We start from the raw sequence: 13,983 nt of genomic DNA on the forward strand, positions 1-13,983 counted from the left end.
GCCACAACCACTAGACAATGAATGGAGCGGTGCCATTCAGCTCCGGTCAGTTTCTATATCCGGCCGCTGCCGAAGCTGAAAGCAGCTGATTGGTGGGTGACTGTGCCAAGTGTCAGACCCTCCCCGATCTGATATTGATGGGCCATTCTTAGGAAAGGCTGGGCAACTCATTTATTCCCAGGCATAGAGAAATTTAGCAGATGATGGCTAGAAAGTTAGTGCGGTATTTCGGACTAAGAATAATATTAATAAGCATGTACTGGAGCCTCCATAATGATACAGTTCATTGCTTTCTAAATGGGCTCTATTAAAACGTGTTTCTCGGTTGCTTCATTGGGTGACACATGAACCATGGGTTAGTCTACTGTCACCCCCAGGCTGGCACTAATAATATATCTTAACAAAAAAAGTCAGCTACTCTCCAAAAGACTATGTCTTGCCTGCTAGCCCCAGCTTATAGCAATTACCTCCATCAAGCAAGTTTCAGGGATCACTGCCCTCTCCTTTTGTGCTCCATAACTCATCCTGCACCTGGACATGGTGTTGTGATTGATACCTTCTTCTCTTCCTAAGTTGTTTTCGGCTTTCCAACTTAACGAGGACATTGTCTTTACTTTCTTCTGCCCTTCGCACTCTCATCCTACTGAGAGAGCTTTGCACAAGCTGGACGTCGTCAGAGCTATGTGGTGCTATTTGTCAGCCACCGCTCCATTCAGATGTTCATATTTCTTGTCTGTAATTCCGGAATGCCCATGTAGAGGCCTAACTGTCTCTATAGGAATCATTGCTCACTGGATTCATTCAGGCATTATCAAAGCATATAGGGAAAAGGCCAAAACTCCCCCATTAAGGGTTAGGATAATGGTGCTAAATGGGCTGTGCGGGTCTCCTGGGCCATCCGTAACAAGGCACCTATTCTGCGACTCTGTAAGGCAGCTACTTGGTCATCGGTTCATACCTTTTCTAAGTTTTACTGGATCCACGTTTTCCTCGGCAGACGCAATTCTGCAGAAAGGTGCTGCAGACAGCAGTCGCTCAGGTGGCAGCCTAAGCAAGAGCGAATACTTCCGTGGTAACAGTATGATATTTTTTTGTATTGCTATCCCCATTCCACGGACAGTTTTAGGATGTCCTATGGTTCCTGTTTCTCACACTGAAGTGACCGAAAAATGAAGATTTGGTTTTCATCTCGGAGTGGTCTTTTCTTTGATTTCTTCATGCTTTCATTTTTTTTTGTTTCTCGTAGGGCTTTCTCACTAACTGAAGACACTTGGTGCTAGGAGGCGAGGTATAGTCTGCTGGGGAGGAGCCAACTATTTTTGTTTCGCTATATTGCTAGTGTCATCCTACAGGTGGCAGTAAACTAACCCATGGTTCTTCTATCCCCCAGTGAAGACTAAGAGAAAGAGATATTACGGTACAAAAAAAAAACGCTATTTATTCAATAAAAAAATACAAAAAATACAACGCATGTTGGAACATTTTATACCTGAAGAAGGAACTCCGTTGGTTCTGAAATACATTGCATTTACATGCATTTGAAATAGATTAAATGCGCTTTTTTTCCACGTAAGCAATAGCTCCTATTGGCAGCATTCATAAACCCCTGCATATCTTCATGCTCAGTTTAGTACGGACCCTCTCAATAATGTCACAAATTCTTCCAGCAAGTTACATAGGAAGTTTCTGAATCGAGAAGAATTATCACATTCTATCAAGTTCTCGACTTGATTTCCACTTGTTATTAACATTTTGAAGAACATAATAGGGTTTGAAAAGTAAGATAATAAAAAAAAAAAAAGATTCTTAATAAATAGAGAGTTTAAACGTATGGTCATCTCAAGTTATCACCATGGGTTTAGTAAAAGCCGGCTAATATAGCAGTCATCCTATTAACATCATTACCATGTGTATTGTTGTTACAATATTAGGACTTGCATCGCTCATTTCCATGAATTCCAGATTTGATTTTTTTTTAAGAGGTCATTCAGTGAAATATGCTATAATCTGCATAATTATAATGAAAGCTCCTGTATGAATACATAGCACTTTTGGACCTTAAAATATATGTCCTCAAGAAAAGGTTTAAACGGTTGAACTAAGCCCTTAAAATCATGATTATGCTATTCCACAGTTCTCAGTAAAGCAAATGTGATTACAAGTCGTGTTACACAGTATGATTTTGATGAAAACTATGTGATATGTTAATAGGAGGTCCTATTCTGTAAAAATTTTCTTAAAATAGATTTAGTCTACTCTACCAGATATTTTTTTTTTTTAATAATTGTGAAAGGAAAATGATATTTTCTAAAAGGGACCAATTAGCATAATATGAGATGCTCCATTTGAGCAGAGGGAATTACATTAGGGAGTTGGGAAATGATAATATCAGTTCAGGCCGTTGTGCTATGAACACTATGCCAGTCTTAGAATAGAACATTACAAAGTCTATGAAATATTACAAGCATCTGAGGAATCCCTACGCTGCTCACTGGGAGGACTGTCACTCATAATTTATTCCTACGGAATTTTGATGGGAAAAATTTGACATTTCAACCCGTTTTGCTGATGTGTATCATCCAATTCTTCATCTGGCAGCTGCATATCAACTACTTATAATGCAGATGGTCAGAAATCTGCGGGCTATATGTGCTTGTCTTTACAAATGTAGTTATTGCTATTTTAACACTTTAAAGAGGACCTTTCACCAATTTGAGCATGGCACTCTGGCCACACCATGTATTAGCGGCTGCAGAGATGAGTAAAATATCTTTTTTTCCAGTTTTTCCTCTCCATGGGGGAGATATTAGCCTGTAAAGTTTAGGTTAAAATTTACAATAAACCCAACCGAACGTTACCAGAGATTCTTCTCTGGGGAAGTGTACTTCTTCCCCTATATGAGATTGACCAATGATAAGTAGGAAGCCACAATAGATAGAAAAGCACAACCCAATAATAGGTTACAGCAGGTTTCTGAGTTTCAGACACTCAGTCTAATCTCCTCACTGAAGAAATAAGTGTGACTACAGACACCATTCATCTCACAGCAGTCAATGTGGGAGAAGGTCAGTACAGCAGAGCTGAGCTCTGTCTTATTACAAACAGTTTTAACAACCCTCCTCACACATTGCTGTCAGCTCTGCTATTCTGCCCGTGCCTCCACATTGACTGCTTTGAGATGGAAGCTAAGGAAGTGTTCATAATCTTTGCTACCTGCATTTTAATCTCCTCACTGGTTTCACGTCATAGCTGTGTGTGATTACAGACTGTCTGTTATTACATGTGTCACAAAGGAGAAAGCCTGTTCTAGGCTATTGAAGGTTCATGTTCTTTTCTCCACTGCATGTTGCTGCCTGCTCATCATTGGTCAACCTTGTGCAGTGGAAGAAGTACACTGGTAAAACTCTGAGCTCATCATAAAATATAATCTAAACTTTACAAACTAATATTTCCGCAGCAAAGATGAAAAATTAAAAAAGCCGTTTTATTCAGCTATTCAGCCACTATTCCATAATTTTTCCAGTCTAACATGCTCAAACTGGTGAAAGCTCCTCTTTAAATATAGGGCGCCCATCTGCTGCATTCAGAACACATGGATAAACATAATTTAAGCGGTAACTCAGAGAGAAGGATTTCAAAGTTGTTTCAAATATTTTTACACGTAATATCAATTTTGCCTAAATTATCCCAATACACTGATAGGTATCCATTATTAAAAAAATGTTTCAGGCCATGGCCAGGAAAACTGAAATCTATCCCATCAGCATATAATCTTAATCTTAGTATATTTTGAATTTAAGTATATTTACTACAAAACTAAACTAATTCAATAAAAACCTATGTTGAGTTATAGGAATATACCTTAAAATTAGCTTTATCTCAAACTTTAAAATTACAGACTCAGAAAAGAAAACCTTAGGGGTATATTGCTTTACTGGAGGTTTGTCAGAATTCAAGAGACTTGCCAGGGGGTCTCCCCTTTCTCTATGGGCCTCCGGAAGTTCTCTGAGTTATTGACTATGGCTTATCTGACAATTGACTAATATAAACCAATCTGACAGATGATGGATGGTTTTGAAATCCCATTTTCAAATACTCTAATATGAAAATCTAAGATAATAGAGAAGACTGACCATTCAGTACCTTAAATTAATAGTCAAAAAGGAAGCATCTCTCCAGGGGCTGAACATAGATTAAAGGGAGTCCCTACTCAAGAGAAGCCGCTTGCTGATTTGGAGGTTAAAATAGACCCCTCTATCTCTTCGACCCCTTTGCGATTATACAGAATAGCATCATCCTTCCTACTGTGTGACCCAACGTCTCCAAGAATGTTAATGAGAATTGTGTGATACTTCAACTCTCCTGTGGAGGAGCTATAGGTTAACTAAGCACTTGCTGTTATTTTCTTCAACAGATTACAACTGCTTGCTGTGACAGCCGGTTACCGGCCTACTGTTGGAGTACAAGGTCTTGAAGGTAAGCAAATGCCTTTAGTTCTACTCTACAATTAGGGCTTCATCGTTAATGGGGCCCATAGTACCCCTTGCCATGGCCTGTCCTTTAGGGTCCAACATAGAAGGTCCTAACAATGACTGGTGATAAGAGCCATGTGGAGGGCCCTAAAGAGAAGAAAAGTCAGAAGAGAGAAGAAGTACAGTAAGTAACTTACTTGTCTGATCTTGGTGTTTGGTTATTTTGGGTCCTGAACTTGGACTCTACTCTGGGGTCTAATTTAAGGAAGGAATATTTAAAAGTTTGTCGTTGGGCCCTGCACTTTAACGTGATGCCCCTAATTTAAAGGGGCATTTATTGTATTTATTAATTTATAACATAGGGCCCCGTCCAATCTAATTGCACCCCTCACTTAAGAAAAGAAATGCTGAAACAATTTACTCCAACTAGAATCTTAATGTTCAGGTTCAAATGGAAAAAGAAAAAAGAAAAACAACAAAATAAAGAAAAAACTAAACATTAAGGTTTATGGCTCTCTATTTAACATATATACGGACATGGACACAGATTAAATTGCATTGGGGGTACATGTATGAAAGTGGATGGTTTCTTATTACAAATTGATTTCCAATCATTTCTGCTTATTTTCTATTATTATGTTTTAGTCAATTGTATAACAGAGTTATCTGCTTGGTCTGTATGGTGATATATTTTTCTTACGGATCCAAATATTCAAGTGCAGACTGTGAATTTCTGTTCCAATAACCCATAACACATACCTGACTCAATGGAGTATACAATCTCAGCATTCTTCCCTTTGTCTTTGTCTAAAGCTGTGACCTGGAGTATAGCAGATCCAATTGCGGCAGATTCATACACTCGGCCTTCATAGAAAGAGCTTGTAAACCAAGGAGCGTGGTCATTGGTGTCAGTCACATTAATAACAATTCTGGCAAAGTTGCGCATGACGGGAACATCTTGATCACGTACCTGAAAAATGAATGCACAGTTATTACACCACCAGCACCAGACTAAATATGCCAATATCAGTGAAGGAGAGATCGAGGTTAGGACTTACCATCACTGTGAGAATGTGCTGCTGTGCAGTTTCATGATCCAACTTCTCAACGACGTACAAGGAGCCAGTGGCAGGATCTAAGCGGAACTTCTTAAGACTTGCCGGGTCGGTGCTGCTTTGTAAAGTGTAAATTAATTTATTCTTTTCATCCTTGTCTGTAGCAATCACTTGCAAAATCTCAGTTTCTGTTCTGATGTCTTCAGGAATCAAAACTTCATATTTTGAGGTAGAAAACTGTGGCCGATGGTCATTTGTATCTATTACTTTGATATAAACCTAAAAAAAAAGACATATATTAAAAGACTAAGTATGCCAGATACCAGATTGAAAGATATTTTAAAGAGACCTGGAATTTCAACAAGCTTTGCATAAATCAATGGTACAGGCGATTATAAGAAACTTTGTAATGTATCTTGTCAGAGAAATCAGATTCCTTCTCCTCCCCGCTGCCTCCTGAACTTGTCAATTACTGTGAACAAAACAGCTGAAGTCCATGCTGCTCAGAGGAGTCAACTGCAGGTGTTATATGACACAGCCCATTATCCTCTATGGAGAGGGGAGAGGAAGCAGAGTGAGCAACAGGGAAGGAAACATGGTGCAGAGCTCTATAACAAGTGTTTACCTCACACCAGAGCTTATTCAGATCAATACAGCTCAGCTCTGCTGTATAATGTCCTCCATGTTGCTGCAGCTTTTCTCTGTGAGCTAAAAAGTGAGTGAAGAGCAGGCATTACCCGGTCTGTGTTGTGCTGCCTGTTGGGGAAATCAGTGCAGCTCATCTCTACTCCCAGCAAATATTGGATTGCAAATTACAGATAGAGCATTCAGAGGGAAAAAAAAACATCACAGAGAAGAAACCAGCCATACCAACACCAAGTCAAATTACCAATGCAATAGCAGGATGCAGCAGATCCCCATGATAGTGCATTGGTAATCTGACTTGCAACTAGTATGAGGACCCTTGACGTGCGTTGCGAGGTAGTGTATTTTGGCCAAAATATCGATCAATACCTGATGTACTGTATTTATCTTACACATTATTTTTCATCTTTTTATTGCACATTTTTCCATTTTGCAGGGTGCAACTAGGCTCTTTAGTGTTGGTTGGGTAAATTGGGGTGTCTGTCTTGTGGGGTGCACGTATATAGTGCTAGACAGCCCATCATATCTAATAGTATGGGCGTCATCATATCTGTGTGACTGGCATCCTATGCAAGCCTCATCTGTGTACATTTCTAATACTACACAGCTACCCCCTCCATGAATTGGTAGCTTTCTGAGTGGCTATTTGCATCAATATATTGCACCTGTGCTGCCCCTGCTGCATCCTGCTAGTGCATTGATAATCTGACCTGGTGTTGGTAAGGCAGGTTTCTTCTCTGATGTTTTTTGAATTATTTTGTTCTTTTATGTGTGCCATTCAGAGGGGAAAACTGACGAGAATTTTGGATATAAGTGACATAATGGCCAGAAATGGTGTCATTCCTTATGTACACATAGGACACCGTATTCGGAATAGTTACTCGAAAGCACAGTTAACCTTTAAAGGATAGTAAATATTCCAAAATTTGTATTGGCTTGATAAGAATCTTGCTCTGTCATTCCTATTGCAACTTCCTATGAATTAAAGCATTTGAAATGGCTTTTTAATAGACATTTACATCTAGAAATAGACAGGTATCATTAATCTAAAATATTAAACACGCCTACTTATCTTGTTCTGCTTGTTAAAGGGGTTGTACAATTCTGTCCATATGCTCTATTATGGGTTATGAAAGTTATCAAAGTGTGTCTCCTTCTAAGGGCGGCTCCTACTTTGGAGATTGTAATAAATGCATGGTTGCACTCATAGTTCGTTATTTAACAGATTGGCTCTACATAATACCACATTTCTCGCAGTGATATTATCCAAATTACCAATTGGCCGGCATTTAGGAAAGTTGGTTTTAGAGTATTGAAGTTTACTGTTTTGAAGTTTTATGTTCCAATGCAAAACTTGGAATAGAGCACTATCTGTATAAGCAGGGTAGAGCACTGGGAACCGCATATGTAATGATGGCCAACCTGTAAATCTCATACACATTCAGCCCTAAATTTCACAGTATGCTAGCACAATTGTGATAAGATAGCAAGTGGTGTCACAGCACATTGGTATTGATTATGGCCTTGTTCAAACAGTCATTATGCCATGGTTCGTATACTGACTGGACCTGAATACCAATACTGACCATGCATTTCCTGACCTGAACCTACAGCCTCATATATGCCTATAAGGCTTTAAGTTCGGATCAGGAGTCCCACGGTGGGTATGATCACAGTGATATCACACTGCAGGGATTATGCAGTGATTTAACAATGATCATGGTCACTGTGTATTCCTATTCAGGAAAAATGCAAAAGCAATTTTAAAAAGTAGCAATAACAAAACACCTTAAGGTTATATAAAAACATATTGCACACAGTGACATCATAAACCAATAATAAATACTGAGAAGTCACAGGAAAGGGCGATATAGGAATAATGCAGATAGTGATGTCACAGGACAAGGAAAACATCACAAGAGAGGGATAGTTAATGTCACAACTAATGGATGACAGTGATGTGAAAGTACAGAGAGAAGAAAAATGGTGATACATCTAACGGACAAACACACCATTATCACCATTTTTATTATCACCGTACAGGGAGAATGAACAGCAAAGCCTTCATACATGATAAATAGTTGTGACTCCCTGTGTTCCCCAAGTGGCTATTGGCCTCCCTGAAGCCCCGGGGTCCCCATGCGTTACAATTCTGCACCCACTATAGTTGCATACGTAAAAACACATTTATTAGCTACGTATGCACATATGACACTCTGATACCAAGAATCAGCTATCCTGGTAATAGATTTTATTTTCTGTCTGGAGATTAGCTATTTGTCTTCCATGTAAAGCCATTATATTTTGGATGCTATTTAGAAGCTGAAGATGTTTGACATTGTAAGCTCCATTGAGAACACAATAGCTGACTTGCATTCAGTTTGGTAACAAAGTGGCTCCCTACTGTGCACTTCAAAAAAATGACTTTCCTGTGTAAGAATATAGTTATATGAGTTTCGGCATATAATCATTTACACAACGTGCGTGAACGGCACCATACTTCTCTAATGACAAGTTTTCGCACATGAACTTATCTGTCTGTTAAGAAAGACGCTTGTAATGTAGCAAGACACACATAACCGAACAAACGTACGAGAACAAGGCTGCCCACGGAGATTAGATACTTGCTGGTAAAGTGCCTGTGGGGCTGTCATACCCTCCAGTGATGTCTGGTGCCAGGGGAAAATACAATGGACGAGCTTGATTTTTACTATCCAATTCTATTAGTTCCTGGGAGATAAGCAGTGCCTGGCAGCCGCTCATCTCACCCCCTCCTTTTGTAGAATTAACATTCACATTCACCCAAGCCAAACATTAATGTTAATAAAGAGGGTACCCTCAGACCCCCCAAAAGTAGTTTCTAGTTTTCGTGTATGCAAAGATGTGTAGGCAGATAAAGATTGAAAGATGGATAAAGACAGAAAAAAGGATAGTCACCTAGAGATTATCAGGGAGAAAATTAATTTCAAATGTTCCATTAAAATAAAACGATGCAGAGGATAAAGATGTATAGATGTGAAGGTAAAGATTTAGAAATGGATAGACGAACAGAGATAGATGAATAGATAGATTCGGTAAGATGTAAACACACATACTGCATAACCGATGGTATAGTGTAATGTGCAGCCTAAATTGGTTGAAGAACTTTCCCGCAGGAATGTATGGATTAATCTATGTAATGTCTTTAAAAGGGTTATTCCCAAAATAGTAAATTATTACCAATCCCCAGCAATCTTGAGATTGGAGCTCTGAAATTCAGGAACCTGGTTCTCCAGTGTACAGGAATTGAGCGGAGGTGAACATGCTCGACCTCCACTCCATTCATCGTCAATGGAGCTGCCAAAGAAAAACGAGAAGAGCACTCAACTATTTTCAGTAAACCTCTGCTTTATTCAAGGGCTCTGCAGAGCCCAATTCCCAGGTTCCAGGCCCTGTTCTTGAGATTACTGGTGTCACAGTGGTTGAAATCTTAATGATCAGTAAGTTAGCTCTAGATTTTGGTTTGGCAATAAATTATCATTTTGGGAATAACCCTAATCTGGTGGTCTAGGAAGGAAGATGAGCGCTCTCTCACAGTCTGTGTGACCAGCTCTTTAACCCCTTAAGCCCCGAGGGTGGTTTGCACGTTAATGACCAGGCCAATTTTTACAATTCTGACTACTGTCCCTTTATGAGGTAATTACTCTGGAACGCTTCAACGGATCCCCCTGATTCTGAGACTGTTTTTTCGTGACATATTGTACTTCATGAATGTGGTAAAATTTCTTCAATATCACTTGCGTTTATTTGTGAAAAAAATGGAAATTTGGCGAAAATTTAGAAAATTTTGCAATTTTCAAAATTTGAATTTTTATGCCCTTAAATCAGAGAGATATGTCACACAAAAGAGTTAATAAATAACATTTCCCACATGTCTACTTTACATCAGCACAATTTTGGAATCAAAATATTTTATTGTTAGGGAGCTATAAGGGTTAAAAGTTGACCAGCGATTTCTCATTTTTCCAACAAAATTTACAAAACCATTTTTTTAGGGACCACATCACATTTGAAGTCACTTTGAGAGGTCTTTATGACAGAAAATACCCAAAAGTGACACCATTCTAAAAACTACACCCCTCAAGGTGCTCAAAACCACATTCAAGAACTTTATTAACCCTTCAGGTGCTTCACAGGAATTTTTTGAATGTGGAAGAAAAAAATGAACATTTAACTTTTTTCACAAAAATGTTACTTTAGACCCAATTTTTTTTATTTTCACAGAGGTAACAAGAAAAAATGGACCCCAAAATTTGTTGTACAATTTCCCCTGGGAACGCAGATACCCAATATGTGGGGAAAAAACACTGCTTGGGCGCATGGCAGGGCTCGGAAGGGAAGGAGCGCCATTTGACTTTTTGATTGTAAAATTTGCTTGAATAATTAGCGGACGCCATGTTGTGTTTGGAGAGCCCCTGTGTGCACAAACATTGGAGCTCCCCCACAAGTGACCCCATTTTGGAAACTAGACCCCCCAAGGCACCTATCTAGATGCATAGTAAGCACTTGGAACACCCAGGTGCTTCACAAATTGATTCGTAAAAATGAAAAAGTGAAAAAAAAAACACTTTCATTTTTATGAATCAATTTGTGAAGCACCTGGGGGTTCCAAGTGCTCACTATGCATCTAGATAGGTGCCTTGGGGGGTCTAGTTTCCAAAATGGGGTCACTTGTGGGAGAGCTCCAATGTTTGGGCACACAGGGACTCTCCAAATGCAACATGGTATCCGCTAACAAATTGAATGGAAAATCGGCTCAAATTGTTAGCGGACACCAAGTTGCGTTTGGAGAGCCCCTGTGTGCCCAAACTTTGGAGCTCCCCCACAAGTGACCCCATTTTGGAAACTAGACCCCCAAAGGCACCTATCTAGATGCATAGTGAGCACTTGGAACCCCCCCAGGTGCTTCACAAATTGATTCGTAAAAATAAAAAAGTGAAAAAAAAACACTTTTTCATATTTATGAATCAATTTGTGAAACACCTGGGGGTTCCAAGTGCTCACTATGCATCTAGATAGGTGCCTTGGGGGATCTAGTTTCCAAAATGGGGTCACTTGTGGGGGAGCTCCAATGTTTGGGCACACAGGGACTCTCCAAATGCAACATGGCATCCGCTAACAATTTGAGCCGACAATTTGTTAGCGGATACCATGTTGCATTTGGAGAGTCCCTGTGTGCCCAAACATTGGAGCTCCCCCACAAGTGACCCCATTTTGGAAACTAGACCCCCCAAGGCACCTATCTAGATGCATAGGGAGCACTTGGAACCCCCAGGTGTTTCACAAATTGATTCATAAATATGAAAAAGTGTTTTTTTTTCACTTTTTCATTTTTACGAATCAATTTGTGAAGCACCTGGGGGTTCCAAGTGCTCACTATGCATCTAGATAGGTGCCTTGGGGCGTCTAGTTTCCAAAATGGGGTCACTTGTGGGGGAGCTCCAATGTTTGTGCACGCAGTAGCTCTCCAAACGCAACATGGCGTCCGCTAACAATTTGAGCCGATTTTCCACTCAATTTGTTAGCGGACACCATGTCGCGTTGGGAGAGCCCGTGATGTGCCTAAACAGTGGAGCTCCCCCACAAGTGACCCCATTTTGGAAACTATACCCCTCAAGGATTTTATTAAGGTGTATAGTGAACATTTTGAACCCAGAGGTACGACACAGAATTTGTTTACATTAGGTCATCATATTGAATAAGTTGTCATTAGTCTTGAGCGCAAGTGCTCGCTACTTGAGTTTGCATCGGGTACTCAGGTATGCACCATGTACAGCGTGTGCTCGAGTGACATGCTCGAGTCCCTGCTCCGCATGTTTCACGGTTATTAGACACCCAAAAAAAACCATGCGGGGATCGCTCGTGCATGGCAGGCAATCCCCGTAAAGTTTTTTTGGCCGCGAAGCATATGGGGCAGAGACTCAAGCATGTCACTCAAATACCCACGATACTCAATGCATACCAGAGCACCCGATGCAAACTCAAGTAGCGAGCACTTGCGCTCAACACTAGTCGCCATATCGTCATCTTTTTTCTTACTTTTGAAAAAAATCCCACCCCATCACAACCCTAACCCCAACCCTAACCGTAGCACAACCCTAACCGTAGCACAACCCTAACCGTAGCACAACCCTAACCCTAGCACAACCCTAACCCTAGCACAACCCTAACCCTAGCACAACCCTAACCCTAGCACAACCCTAACCCTAGCACAACCCTAACCCCAAACCCAGCCCTAATCCTAGCCCAATCCTAACCCAAGAGTTTATTTTTGACGCCGTTCCTCGTGCGGTATAAGTGATTAGACGACTTTATTCTTCGGGTCGGAGTGATTACAGCAATGCCAGAATCATATGGGGTTTTTATGACTGACAGCTGTCACACACAAAAAGACGCATTTTTTGTAAAATCTAGTTTTTGCATCGCCATATTTTGAGAGCTATAATTTTTCCAGATTTTGGCAGACAGTCATGTGACGGCTCGTTTTTTGCGGGATGAGTTGACGTTGTTATTGGTGCCATTTTCAGGCACGTGACATTTTTTGATCGCTTTCTATTCCGATTTTTGGAAAGCAGAATAAACAAAAACCAGCAATTCAGGAATTGTTTTTTTTTTCTTTTATTCTGTTCCGCGTGTGGTAAAAGTGATAAGGCAGCTTTATTCTTCGGGTCAGTACATTTGCAGCGGTACCACATTTATATCGTTTTTCTATGTTTTGCACTTTTGCATAATAAAAGCAATTTTATAGAAAAAAATATTTTTTAGCATAGCTTTATTCTGAGAGCTATAACTTTTTTATTTTTCGGCTGATGGAGCTGTATGTCAGCTTGTTTTTTGCGGGACGAGATGACGTTTTCAGCGGTACCATTTTTATTTATATTCGTCTTTTTGATCGCGTGTTATTCCATTTTTTGTTTGGCGGTATGGTGATAAAGCATTGTTTTTTGCTTCGTTTTTTTTTTTTACCGTGTTCACTGAAGGGGTTAACTAGTGGGACAGTTTTATAGGTCAGGTTGTTCCGGACGCGGCGATACCAAATATGTGTACTTTTATTGTTTTTTTGGTTTTTTTAATAATAATATTTATTGATGGGTACATTATATTTTTATTTTTGGTGGATTATTTTATTTATTTATTTTTTATATTTTTGCAATTTTTTTTTTTTTTTTTTTTTTCACTTACTGACAGTTTTTATACTTTATTACTTTGTCCCACTATGGGACTTTCACTTTTTTTTCTCTGATCGCCTGCATGGCACAGGAATGCAGCACTATCCCTGTGTCATACAGGCTATCAGCGCTGCACAGTGAGAAGATTGTTTGGAGATGCACTGCGCATGTCCAAACAATCTTCCTGCTGTCTGGTGACCCGGATGTTGTCATGACGACATCGGGTCGTCATGGCAACACCCGGGAAGCCTTTGCAGACAGCGCTGGAAGCCGGAAGAGGAGGTGAGTATCTGCGATCACCTTCCCTTGCCCCCGCAATGCTGCGATCGGCTGTGATTGATTTCGATCGCAGCATCGCAGGGGTTAATGTGCTGGGAGCGGTGCAGGACCGCTCCCTGCACATAGTACCGGGTGTCAGCTGTGACAATCAGTTGACACCCGGCGGCGATCGCGCCCGCACAGCCTGTGTACGCGCGCGATCGCAATCACGTACTAATACGGGTCTGGCTCTTAAGTCCCAGGGCACAGACGCGTATTAGTACGTCAGATGTTATTAAGGGGTTAAAGAGAACCTGTCAGAACAATTTTGTAATACTGATTACA

General features: G+C 40.2%; 1 protein-coding gene across 7 annotated transcripts in view; it reads right to left on the reverse strand.

The window, feature by feature from the left end:
- The window catches only part of FAT1 (FAT atypical cadherin 1), a 296,807-nt gene that overhangs the window by 82,821 nt on the left and 200,003 nt on the right, over nt 1-13,983 (reverse strand). For all 7 annotated transcript variants that reach the window (XR_012248471.1, XM_073645370.1, XM_073645374.1 and 4 more), the window contains 2 exons: nt 5,531-5,806; nt 5,232-5,442 (listed from right to left, as the gene is read on the reverse strand). Coding sequence is in view for 6 of the 7 variants with exons in the window: in XM_073645370.1 (XP_073501471.1) it covers nt 5,232-5,442; nt 5,531-5,806 (487 nt within the window). In the remaining variant the exon portion in view is untranslated. The remainder of the gene's footprint in view (nt 1-5,231; nt 5,443-5,530; nt 5,807-13,983) is intronic.

This window comes from Phyllobates terribilis, unplaced genomic scaffold (genome assembly GCF_046119375.1).
Source record: "Phyllobates terribilis strain yellow unplaced genomic scaffold, ASM4611937v1 Scaffold_1__5_contigs__length_1240528914, whole genome shotgun sequence".
Classification (NCBI taxonomy): Eukaryota; Metazoa; Chordata; class Amphibia; order Anura; family Dendrobatidae; genus Phyllobates; species Phyllobates terribilis.